Source organism: Onychomys torridus, chromosome 15 (assembly GCF_903995425.1).
Source record: "Onychomys torridus chromosome 15, mOncTor1.1, whole genome shotgun sequence".
Taxonomy (NCBI): domain Eukaryota; kingdom Metazoa; phylum Chordata; class Mammalia; order Rodentia; family Cricetidae; genus Onychomys; species Onychomys torridus.
The window spans coordinates 50,444,661-50,458,249 of record NC_050457.1 but is presented as its reverse complement, the minus strand read 5'-3'; the positions used below and the strand labels follow the sequence as shown (position 1 = coordinate 50,458,249).

At 39.2% G+C, this 13,589-nt stretch overlaps 1 protein-coding gene across 1 annotated transcript in view; it reads right to left on the bottom strand.

The window, feature by feature from the left end:
* The window catches only part of Adamts12 (ADAM metallopeptidase with thrombospondin type 1 motif 12), a 253,145-nt gene that overhangs the window by 109,211 nt on the left and 130,345 nt on the right, over positions 1-13,589 (bottom strand). Inside the window, exons 6-7 of the mRNA XM_036207207.1 lie at positions 3,027-3,151; positions 626-775 (exon numbers count right to left, since the gene is read on the bottom strand). Coding sequence (XP_036063100.1) covers positions 626-775; positions 3,027-3,151 — 275 coding nt within the window. The remainder of the gene's footprint in view (positions 1-625; positions 776-3,026; positions 3,152-13,589) is intronic.

Genomic DNA, 13,589 nt, shown 5'->3' with positions numbered 1-13,589 from the left:
TATAGTGGCTGTTTTTTTCCTTTGATCCTCAGATAAACTTTATTAGGGTGTACAATATATTGGGGACACAATACATCACCATACCATCCAGCTGGAAATCAGTTATTTTGCCCATTCCTTTTAGAGACTTCTGGAAAGATGGGATATGTTAATCAGTGTTGTAGAATATTATTTTAACTATGTAAAGATGTGTTACATTTGTTAATGCTGTGGAATAGAACTTTAACTATAATTCTAGCACTTTGGAGACTGAGGTAGAAGAATTATAGTGAATTAAAGGCTGGCCTGAGCTACATAGTGAGTTTCAGGCCAGTGTGAGCTACACCCTAAGACTGTGTCTTAAACAAAATCCAAACAAAAAAACAAGTAAACAAACATTGCCTTTTTTAAGAAAGTCTCACTGCCTCTAATCTATAATTGTTATAAGTGTTAAGGACGGAGTAGATGAACGTCATGACATATGGCTTTACCCCCACCTCCCAGATGAGGTGCAGCGGTCCGGGGGTGAACCTGTGCCACATGCTAAGTGAATCTTGTGATACCCAGTTTAAATTGCTTTCCATTTCCTTCAGCACTACTGATACATGAACCCTGCAAGTGGATCTCTGCTGCTTGAACTCTTTACCTGTGCCCAAGTTCATGGGCGATGGTGAAAGCCAGCGGCAAGCCAGAATCTTCATTGATGTTACAACTCCTGTGAGGCTGGCACATTCCTGACAGTTGAGACAGCCCCAGAGTCTCACAAGGGCGATTGACACCAGCACAGATATCCTTTCTGAAAGCAGAGAACAGAGATGCTTCAACATCCAAAGGCATGTTTGAGAAGACTTCCTGTACAAATACATCAGTATAAACTACTACAGTTGGTATCTTTTAAGCATGTTTTAAAATAAAGCCCATATGAGAACAGGGATCAACTTTGAATTCACTGGACCTATTCTGATTTTATCTCTTAAAATTAATTGAATTTCTCAAGCTTTAAAATGTTGGGAAAATTTAAAGCATTTTATTTTGAGTGGTTTTGGCTCATCATCTCAGGAGACAAGTATGATTAGGCTAACAACATACTGCACTGAAAATAAAAGTCCATTTGAACATTGTATAAGGAAGGAATAATTAACAATTTTCTTTTCAGACATGGAAACCCCTGTTGGTCTTTCTGAGGTCTGTTTTCAAAACTCATCCGAAGTTTGTTTGTTTGTCTTGTTTTTGTTTGATGAAAAATGCAATTTCTCCTACTATCCCACAGAGATGAAATTAATTATCTAATCACACTACACTAATAAAACTTGCATGTGTGCACTGTGTATGTGAGTATCACATGCACACTGTGATAACTGATCTCTCCTTTTCACCAAGCATTAACTAGAAAAGGGGAAAGAAAGACTCCTAAGATATCAGAAAACACTACAGCTTTTCAAAAATAAGAGCATGCTCTCATAGCCTACATAGATTATTTCAATTGCTGGCAAGAATTTTTAGAGAGTCATTAATTAGTCACCAGACTTTCTTCAAGCCCAAGAAGAGCTTTTGATTAGCACAAGAGCTGGTGATGCATTTAGACTTTAGCTCCAAAGCTTAAAGCTCTTGAGATTTGTGTGGGCATCTTCTACAGCAACACATGGGTCACTTGCTTTTTTGCATCCTTGGGGAAATGGAAAGGATCCACACTTGGAGAACAGATGAGAGCTCTTGGTTCTCTGAATGGCAGTGGGTAGGTCTAGGGAGTGAAAGAAGCAGCCCCCTGTCATGGGCAATGTAGATGTGAATCATCAGATGTTCACTGTCTGTAGCTGTTGGAGGGTTGAGCATTGTAGAGGTAGATAATACAGTCTCCAGACATAGACATCCCAATCTTGAGTGCAGGATGCATGTTTTACTACTTAATTTAAAAGTACAACTCTTCAGGGACCTGCTAGGGAAAGGTTTATGACACCCATTGCTAATCCATTAACTCAGATTGATTTGGAAGGAGGCCCTGCCTGTTACATAATTTTTATGGAGAACCTACTAAGAGTTTAGCATAGAAGAGGGGGAAACAGGAGACAATAAAGGAATAGTTAGGTATATACAAATCTGTTCCAAGAGAAGATTTTGGAATAAACATATAGCAGTGCATTCCTAGGATCTATTGTACCTTAGGTTGACCAGTAGTCCCCTGTGAAGTAGGTTTGTGCAGATGCAGAACATTAATCACAAAGGCTCTGGCTCTCCTTACCAGACGAGGCCTCTTTTAGTACACATCCTTAGATTTCTGGATGTCTATAAATTTGCATAAGCTGTGTAGTAAGAACTAACTCTTACCCTTATTAGATAAGCCCTTACTATAAAGAACTTGGTAGGAAGTCAATAAATCTTTACTGAGCCAGTGAAAAAACATAGATTTCAAAGAACCTGAATTGATTGGGAAAGCTCATTAACTTTTCATAGTTCTGGATCCTGAAAGTTATGAAAGTTATAGAATTCATCATAACATAATCATATCTTTGCAATGATGTGGACTGAATCCAGGGTCTCACCAATACTAGGCAAGTGACCTCCCACTGCACTGTACTCCCCTATTAAAAAATTGAGGATAAAAAGGAGGAAAGCACATTTATATCACTCTGTTTACTTAGGGAAGGATTGTGCACTGTATCTTAGGCATCAGTCAGGAGTGGGTTAGAACAGGTAAGTTCCTGAATAGTAGTGTCTCATAAATTGAAAGGGAAAGATTCAATAGAAATAGATGAATTGAAAATAGATTTCTTGGTGCAAAGAAGATAGTTTAAAAGGTAAAATCTTTGTTATGATAGACTTGCTTGCTAACAGATACAGTTTATAAGAAAGGAGTGTTTTACAATATCAACAAGCTTGCTAATATGCCCTCTCCATGGTATGAGCCAGCAAGGGACTCACAGACAACAGTTGCCACTTTCACAAATGACTGAGAGCAGAAATCCCATGAGGGCGAGCCAATGACAAGACTTTCAGCCACTAGCCTTTCCCAGCTGGTTACCCTCCTTTCCACTTAGCCTCTGAGGTACCTAGTGATAAGAACAGCCACATCATGATGGACAGGATTGAGGTCACTCTTGGGATTGATGCTTTTCTGCCACTTGCAGAAACTGGACAGTGTCTTCTCTGCATGGTGAACTATTTTCAATCCTTGCTGGAAAAAGAAGAGAAAGAGACTTGCATTAGTAGGCTCTCCGTGATCGTGTATTAGACAGTAGTCCTTAGAAGCTCTTCACAGAGATGAGCTCAGGATGGTGCTCCAGGCATTTGGAAGACATTTGGCAGAGGCTAAAGTATTCCCTTTGGACTGACTCTCTGCTCTGACCACTGTCTCCCACATACCCAATGATTTTATTTAAAAGATCTAAAGGAGGAACCTTAGGACAGACATTGTCACCATATCAAGTAGCCCTTAAAATAAATTAGAATATAACAAAGACTCACACTACTTGAAGTTTTATTTCCAGTGGGACAATGCGTTCTAAGCCAGTACAGTTCCAAAGCAGCATTTTTTCATTTCTGATTAGAAATGAATAATTTTTCCACAAGAATCTTCCTTTTCTCACAAGGTAGCTGTGAGGCTGGCTGCTAGGTACTCTCACATGGTACCTCATCTAATTTACGTGCATCTTCTCAGCATTATCTTCAACAAAACATCATTATGTTCATTTTATAATTAGAGGAAATTAAATCTCTGAGATGGGAAGAACTAGCTGATGGTCTCTCGGCTCAGATGCATTGAGGTTCCTAATGAGGCTGTGCTAGCAGTCATTCCCTCACTGGGAAGGTGTCTTGGCTCTGCCTCCTTTATTCAGGAAGCCTGATTATCAAATAAAACTCCAACTGTGACCAGGTAGCTTTCAGATCTCGTCTTCCTTGTATGCTTCTTTTATGTGGGTGAAGTGTCTTTGAGAGAACACTCAATACATTTAAAAAATCCACAACATTTATAATTATTTCAAAATAGTGGAATATTCATCAATAAAACTAACAGCCATGCAGAGAATCTGTATTCTGAAAAATGTTAAAGTGCTGATAAAAGAAATTAGAGATGTAAATAAGAGAACTGACACTGTGGTTGTGGGTTCAAAGGTTCAATCTACTGATGATTCCACCCTTCAAACTGATTTGTGGTGCTGTTGCAATTCATGTTAAATGCTTGGCTGGGATTTTTCTATACATATTCAAGCTCATCATACAATATACATGCAAGCCGGGCGGTGGTAGCGCACTCCTTTAATCCCAGCACTCGGGAGGCAGAGCCAGGCAGATCTCTGTGAGTTCGAGGCCAGTCTGGGCTACCAAGTGAGTTCCAGGAAAGGCACAAAGCTACACAGGGACACCCTGTCTCGAAAAACCAAAAATAAAAAATAAAAAATAAAAAAAAATACATACATGCAAAAGCACAGCCCCTACATTGGTTAAAACAAGTCTCAGAAAAGAAACATAATGTCTGATGATTACTTGTATCCAATTTTAAGGTTTACTATATAGGTTCATAACTATGACAGTGTGATGTAGATGCAGGGGATGGACACATGGTCAATAGTAGACAGAGAACCAAAAGTAGACCCCATAAACATACTAAGTGTTTTGTTTTGTTTTTGGTAAAGATAAAAATGCAATTCATTGAAGGGAAGATAATCTTTTCAATTAATAGTTCTAGACAGCAAGAGAACAACTCAATTTAAAATGGGAAGGAAGAAACCATAAATAGGCATTTCTCAGTAGATGACCCACAAATGACCAATAAGCATATTTAAAATATTCAAGGTTGGGTATGTTGACACATACTTGTAATCCCAGACTTGGGCGACTGAGACAGAAGGAAGGACTTGAACTGAAGGCAGCCTGTGCTACATATGTGAGTTTCAGACCAACCTGGGCTACTTAATGAGAGAGGTGAAAAAAGAACTTAAAGGGAGAAAGTGGATGCTAATTAAAACTATAAAGCCCTATCACCATGTACCTGTTAGAACAGATACTGGCAAAAAGACAAATGATAAGAATTGGTAAGAATGTAAAGTAGAAACTCTTGAACAGTTGGTAGAAATGTAAACTAGTATAGTCTGGATTCAAAACAGCATGTACGTGTTTGAATCTAACATTTGATCTAGCAATTCCTCTAATGAACATATATACAAAGTTATGAATTCTGTACATTGAAGAGATACGCATCCCTATGCTCATTGCTGCATATTGAGAGACATATTTTGAGAGGCATATTTCCAATTTTCTCTGAGTTCCACTGAGATAAGGAATTTTAAAAATCCACCCTTGGGCTGGAGAGATGGTTTAGTGACTAATATCCCACACTTCTCTTAAAGAGGATTCTAAGTTGGTTCCTAGCTCCCAGGTCAGACAGACAGCTCACAACTGTTTATAACTCTAAACCCAGGGGACTCTAATGCCTTCTCTGGTCTCTGCTGGCACCTTCACTTCTGTGCACATACTCACACAGAGACACACACTCATAATTAAAAATAAAATATAAGACCATCCACCCACATTATAGCATATTATGGATCATAGATTATGTCTCCATACTTCACCCAACTTGTTTTTTGTAAATTAACATGTGAAGTAGTTAGGAGAGCAATGACTAATATACATTGAGAAGAATGTCCACTGTAGCAATTGGGATTGGTATCTGTAGTTTTCAAATGGCAACACCACAAATAGAGCTGAAGATTTCCTCACTTCCTAATGCTGATACTAAAAATAACATTCAAATGACATTACTGTGAATATTTCTGCATAGTTAAGCTGATTACAATAACGGTATCGTAATTAGTATTGTTTTGTATGCTTTGGCCTTTCGTGGATCTTTCCTTATTTTATAATCCCAATGAGAACTCTATTTTCTCTATAACTCCTTACTTTGCCTTAGTGGGCAGATAAATAGTCAAACACTGCTGCTGAGTAAAACAGACTGAACACTTACCACGCTGTCTTCAGATGCCCAAGAATGCTTAGCAAGGCTGTGAACACCTGTGCTTCCTGTGAACCACAGCTCACATTAAACCATAGCAGTATCTTCTAAAGACTGAGAACTAAAAGTCCCACCAGCTCAAGGCCATATTCCCCTGGCAACTGTCATTTAAACTGGAGTGGTATTTGGTGATTGTAAAAAAAAATTAAACTCTATCAGTTAAGGCAAGAGAGGAAGTTCAAAGCGAAGTCTTCGGACATCTTTGAGTTTGTAGAAGGCCTCTGAAAAAGTTCAACGTTGTTCTGCTGCTCTGCTCTCAATTATCTTCCCATGCTCACATTGGTTCTCTTGTGTTCAGGATGTTAGGATGTTAGGGAATGAAGCCAGAATGGCAAACTCTTACTTGAGGGACCATGAGATAAACAGAACATGTGTTTGGGGATTTGGTGAGCTGTGTCGTGATATTTGAAAGAGGCCCTGGCATCTGTTTCCATTTAGGGATTTTGTCTTGGTGACCATGATTTGTGTCACAGTTACAGGTTCCCTGGAGGATTCTAACAAAGTGACTGTAAGGGTTGCTCCCCTTCCTTGCCACGAAGATCAATCTCTAGTCATCAGACTTATAGCTTTACCATTGATTACACAAGGGAGGTTGGGATAAATAGTTCAATTCAGTAACATTCCAAGTTATCCAGTTTTTTTTTAAAGAGACAGAAACTCAGCTACGTCAAAATAAAATATAGTCAGGCTATACCAATAATGAAATGTAGATTTTAATAGACATAAAGTAAACCAATAAACAGATTTGAGTATTAGTTTTATAATAGAAAACCAATTGCCTGAAGGTAATTGCTATAATTAGTTGGTATTATAAGCTTTGAACACATAAAAATGAATAGGTCTCTGTTCAGATAATGATAGTACTTTATAACCCTTACCATTGTTATGGTCATTTATAAAATTCTCCACCAAAAGTAATAATCTTACCTCTTCCAGGCTCTCGTTATTGTTCAGTTTTTATTTATTTGACTTGAGTCCACATTTTGTAGCTTAGGCTGGCCTGACCCTTGATTTTCTTGCCTTAGCCTCTAAGGTGCTAGGATTACAGGTGTGTACCACCACACTTGGTTAGGTTTATCCACAATGTTGTCTTTATTAGCTGTAGTGACCACATCATCTAATTTCAAAAAATCTTCTGACAATGTTTGGCATTGCCTATGGGTAGCTCTCACCCAGCCAAATTCAGCCAGGCACATTTTCCAGTTAGTCATGTGCCTCTGGGTCAAGTCCAGGCACCACAATGGATGTGCAATTATATTATTTATGCTATGGAAAACACCTTGATCTTAGAAAAAGTTCCATTTGTGTAGTCCTCTGTTTTGTCATCATAGCTCTTTTAAGCTTTTATTCAAAGTATTGTTACATTTATTGAATAAACAACTGAAGGTCAGAGGTGAAACAGTAGAATAGATGATGGAAGATGGGGAGAAATAACTAACACTAAAGACCTTTCAAAGAAGACACATGAACAGAAACTTATTACTTTGGAAACATCCATATATATATATGTGAAACCATATACATATTTTTTAACGGAATAATCCTACAATGGAGAGACAATACCCCAACTAGACACCACATGCTAGCAAAGGAAAGAAGAAAGAAGTAGGAGAAAGAGATGGAGAAGAAGAAACAAGAAGGAGGAGGAGGAGGAGGAAAAGGAGAAGAAGAAGAAGAAGAAGAAGAAGAAGAAGAAGAAGAAGACGACAACAGTACCAGGAATAGGTTACTTCTTTATAAGTTTTTTGCCAGTGGGGCCCCATAGACCACCAAGCATGACAGACTATTGCTAGCATTTTCAGTTACCTTCCAGAACTTGATTATAAGACCCTACTTCTGAAGACACCACATAACTTGAATCATAAAGCATAGGATGCCAAACTGATACTGATCTGGAAGCTTCATTCCTACTGGCTATCTTTCATAATGCTGGAAGGTGCTATACATGTTACTGAAGGAGAAAAGTAAGCATCAATATCATCCAGTGGGGGAACCCTGTGAGCTACAACCTACCTGACAAAATATGCCCATGTAATTGATAGTGACATAATTATAATGGGAGTAATCAAACACTTTCTGATTGGATCTGAGGCCTTCTCCATGAGATGGAACTCATAGTTGGCACTGTTAATGGGGTTAAGAACCTGTGGCTTGATGGATCACAGGCCCTAGTAGAGAACCTAATACTATTAGTTTGCTAAATGGACATAGTATTAAAATGACTCCTAATGACTTATTGCTATATTCATAGACCATGCATTTCTCAACTCTCATCAAAGAAGCCTCATCTTGTTGTCAATGGCAATTAATACATAGACCTTCAGCTGGTTAATGTGCAGAGAATAAGAGGTTGTGGAATACTCAGCCCTAAATGAAATCTACATATCACACCTCTCACCCCAAAGTTCAGAGATTTTCACTAAAGAAGGGGTGGAAAGATTTTAAGAAAAGAAGTGGCAGATAATTTTGTGACCCCTGATATATCAAGCACTATCCAGGGGTTGCCCCCACGCCCAGGAGTAGCTGAGCAACACAAACTGGATTTGATGTGTCTTTTTAAAAAGGAAAAGAATTCAAAGTTGGCTCGGTAAGAATGTGAGGGTAGAGAGGATGGATCTGGGAGGAGTTGTGGAGATAATTTTGATCAAGATCTATTGTGTGCAATTCTCAAGGAATTAATAAGAATATTAATTTAAAATAAATATAGTAAAAATTCATGACTGGTTATTATACCATTATTTACACTTAGGAAATGATAAATAAACAATACAAAAACAGCTGTATAGTCATAACCAAAAAAAAGGGGGGGGAGCAAAAAGTACTTTACCCTTTCTACTTCAAATCAAATACAAAAATTATCCCCATAAAACCATATAGTTAAATGTAAAATGTGAAGCTATGAAACTTGGAGAACAGGGTCCGGCATGGTAACAGATGCCTTTAACCACAGCACCCAAAGGCAGAGGGATCTCTGTGAGTTTCAGGCCAGCCATGTCTACTTTGTGAGACCCTACCTCAAACAAAACCCAGAACAAAAATGAAGGGAGACCATCATGGCAGCCTGTAGGAAGCTCTTCCTTTATACCTGTGACCTGGAAGCTTACATTCCAGCAGCGTTAAGTTGCTTGCTTCAACACGCTCCCGACACACACTGTGCAATTTTTAAATTCCCTTTCTTGAAAAAGTCTCCTCTTCCTATCATGCTTTTCTCTGCCCTCCTTCCCTCCTTGAACCTATCCAGTTTCCAACCATCCTTTCATAGGACATTTCCAGAAGGCCTGCCTTCCCTCCGCCTCCTCTAAGGAGGAGGTTCCTGGAGATAGGACTCAGTCACACGTGGTTCCTATCCCCTCCCGTGTCAGGTTAAACTCAGCAGACTCTGCACCTGTTTTCCTTTCGCGTGTGTCTAGGATTCGGGACTTGCCCCTCCCATTTGTCAGCCATTTCAGGTTCCTTAATACACATCAGCTGGACTGTAAAAGTCAGGTCCATGTATCATCTATTAAATAATGAAGAAAAGGTACAGCCAGAAACAAATGCATACTGGTTGGTGAGGAGGTTTGTGGGAAGGCAAGCCAGGGGTAATCTCTGCTGAGTAGGGGAGAGGAAGGAGCCAGGACCTGACATTTGAGAACAAAGCAGAAAATCTGTAATAACAATCCTTCTCAGGGACTGGGAGATGATTCTCCATGGCCATCTCATGCTTCTGCCGATCATCCGTGCAAGGGCACTGGAAGCTTTGTTCTCCTCAAGGAGGTTATACAAAACCGTGCTGTTGCTGACTTCATTAGGGCATTTTGCATGGCCACATGTGGACATGTATTTGCATGTTCACATGTGTATAGATACATGTGTGTGTCAGGATGTGTGAACGTATGTGTGCTTCTGTGTAGAGACCTGATGTTTGTTCCTGGCTCCTCTTTATTCACTGTGGCAGGATCTCTTGGGTGGTTATTATATAGACTATGTGCCTCTGAACAAAAGTCTAGTGACAAGGTCTTCAGGACACTGTCGTATTTTTCTGTAAATGTCAGGGACCTTCCAGAGGCTTTCACTGAGCATATTTTTCTAGTCTTCTTGCTTCTTAGTCTCCCATCAGGCTCAGTCGTAGAAACACTTGGTCACTTAATTTCTCAAATGTTCCAGAAAGGTTATCAGTTGTGCATTAAGAGCATATTGAAGAGTGACCCTAATTAGTCTTAACAAATAAAAGCCTGGATTCGGATGTTAGGGTGAAAGCTGAAAGATCAGAAAAGCAGAGCGGCCACCAGTGACTTCTTACCTCTCTGAATACTGTGACTGAATGGGTGGTGGCAAGATCCTGTCTCCACCCTCCTTATATTCCTGTGTCCACCTCCGTAGTGCTGGGATTAAAGGTGTGTGCCACCCCTGCCTGGCCTCTAGGGTCAACCAGTGGCTAGCTCCGCCCTCTGATCTGCAGGCAAGCTTTATTTATTAGATCACAAACAAAATATCAAACAACACTATGCAGCCATGGGCTAGGCACTTGCCATCAAGTTCAACAATATGAGTTCAGCCCCTGGAACTCACGTGATGAGGTGAAATAATTGACTCACACAAGTTATCCTCTGGCTGTCACATCTACACAATAATTCAATTAAGTGGAAAAAGTCTTTTAAAAAAGACCATGTTGCCCTGAGCATATAAAATACAGCAAGATTAATCTGGTTCACAATAAATATCGAGATATTTGTTTTAAATGTTCCCATAAAACATCATGGTTATTGTTTGAGAATATTAAAGTAACACTCATTCACAATCTTGTTCCTTGTTCCCTTAGCAAACAAAAATAGCTTTTGTTCATTTCTTTGCACGTTATCTTCTCAAGATAGCCTAATTCACTTCCCACCTTCCTCTTCCTATACCCTGGAGTACATGAACCTTTTAAGAGAGCTAGATGACTAGGAAGAAATCAGCCAGAGCTCACAGAAGTGGGAGACAGGAAACGATTTTACAAGAACATGGCTTCTGTTACCAACTGTTCTCTTTCTTCCTGAGCTATCTTCTAAGGAAGAAACAATCTTGTATTAGGCTCCCTGGGAATTCCTGGTAGCAGCTTTTGATGTGCTGCAGTCTGGCCACATTCTGCTAATGATGCTGAGGCTGAGCAAACAGATAACAGATGAAGAGACAGTGGATAAAAAGTAAAAATTGGAAAACTTCACATGCCTAAGAAATAAATCATGTTACGTTACTATCAGAGGAAAACTACTGATCTGAATGAAATGGATAATTTTAGAATTATTTGTCCATATCATTGATATTTACCATGAAAAAAGCAATTATATGTGTTGTTTTAAATTAATACAATCACCAACTCAAATTTCTAAAAGTCAACAGGCTGTTAGTGACACAGTGAGCCCTCCAGGAAAGTAGTGATGTCTTTCCCGCCTATCAGCCCTACCCTTTCTCTGAGCAACATCTTGGTACCTGCAGGGCTCAGTCCTGGTTCTCATAGCAACCTGTGATCCACTTGACTTCATTCAACTTACATTCCATCTTTGTCATTGTTCTGTGCCCCCACCCTGACACCTCTCTCCTTTCCAGGGCTGGAGACGGAACCCAGACCCTTGTGCACAGTAGATTAAGATCTCTACCACCAAGTCTCTCATATTATAATCATAATCTCCTCAACTTGGAGCTTTTGTCTTATTTCAAGAACTTTGAAGTGTTTATAAAATATGAATAATAGCAAAATATTTGTTGTGGGAACTAAATGATACCCTTAAATACTAATACAAGTCTTGTACACTCATCAGAGAATTTTGTATTAATCAAACACATAAAATTACAACTGTGGTACTTTCTGCAAAGGAAAAATGCAGTGTTGTGAGAGTGAGTAATAGAAGGTTTTCTCAATGGATTGATACTTGTACTAAAGTCATCCAAGCTAAGATAACAGAATTGAAAGGAATCCAATTGGTTCTAAGCAGGCCATAAAGTATGTACCTAGAACCATAAACCCAGACCAGCTTACTGAGATGATGGAGATGGTGACAGGTAGGTTAAAAAAGCATCACCTGATGGTGGGCTGACTGGCTGCAGGAGGGAGAGTAGCATGTGTCATGGTGGTTTCTACAGCTCTAACTTCTTCACCTGGGAGGATCATGATGTCATATATAGAGGCAGACAGCAGTAGAATAAGCCCATGTGAGTGGAAGTAGGCAGGTTTTCTTTTTTTTAAATTAATTGATTTGTTGATTGATTGTGCATGATATATGTTTGTGCATGTGTATGTACATGTGTGTTCCTGTGTGTCTGTATGGTTGTAGAGGCTAGGGATCTTCTATGGGCATATTTTCACTTGTTACCAGCCTTCTTGCCTTCAATATAATGGTTTGTTTTCCATTATAGTAAGATGCTTGAGCTTCTCAATATTTTTGTTCAGCATCAGTGAGGTGCTAATTGCTCTCATATGTACAGTAAGAGGTTAAACACTAAAGAAAATACTTGCATGGGCCTTTTCATTTGGAATAGCCTTCCTGAATGGCTAATTCCTTTGTACCCTCTAAAACCAATATAGACACCCAAATATCCTTCCACATCACTGATACTTATTTAACCCTATGTTCATTTCAATTTAAAATTTTTATTTTTATACTTTTGACAGGAGATCCAAAATTACTCAGAGTCAAGAAATAGGATTTATATTCATACTTATATCTTCAGTGAGAAGCATAGCATTTGTCATCTGGCTGATGGGACATGGAAAAATGATGTGACTTTCTGAGGACTGTGCACTGAAGGATAGCATAGCCCCATCACTCACTCTGTACTTTCTCCCTTTGTCTGCCTGCCACCCTGATTTTAGGTGGGTATTGAAATCCATGATTGTTAATGCTGTTTGGGTTGCTTATTAGTCAAAAATGTGAAGAATAGTTTGAACTATTTTCTGTGAATCAAGAAAAAATAAGTAGGTGAATTGAAATTTGTTATCAACTTTTGAACTTTGAGCCACTTAGAAGTTTTATAAAACCTTGCAAGGGCATCATATAACTCTCACCAGAGAAGCTTCTTGCAATAGACAGGAAGTAAAAGACCCATAATTTGACAATGTGCATAGAGTAAGAGACATTGGAGCACTTGGTTCTTGATGGGATGTCTGCATCAACCCCTCTTCTCAAGGGTAACACATCTACATGGAAGAGGAGGCAAAAAGATTATAAGAGCCAGAGGTGCTAGATGATGCCTAAGAAACAGTATCTTCCCGACACCACAGAACTGATATACATGTGAACTCACGGAGATTATGACAGCATACACAAGCCCGGCACAGGTTCGAATTAGACAAAATCCTAGCAGGGAGAAAGAGGCATCGACATACCTACCCAAGAAGCTATTTGCTATTGATACATGCCAGGAAAAGGAGAATCAGTTTTCTTCAATGGAGTGTCACTGGGTATATCAACCATACTCCAGTGCAGGACCCATGGCCAGGAGTATCTGGCCAACACAAAACAGATTCCATGGTGTGTGTGTGTGTGTGTGTGTGTGTGTGTGTGTGTGTGTACGCACCCTCACACTTTTGTTTGGTTTTGGTATGTTTTTCTTCCTTCTTAGTATGTTTGTCTGTTAATGC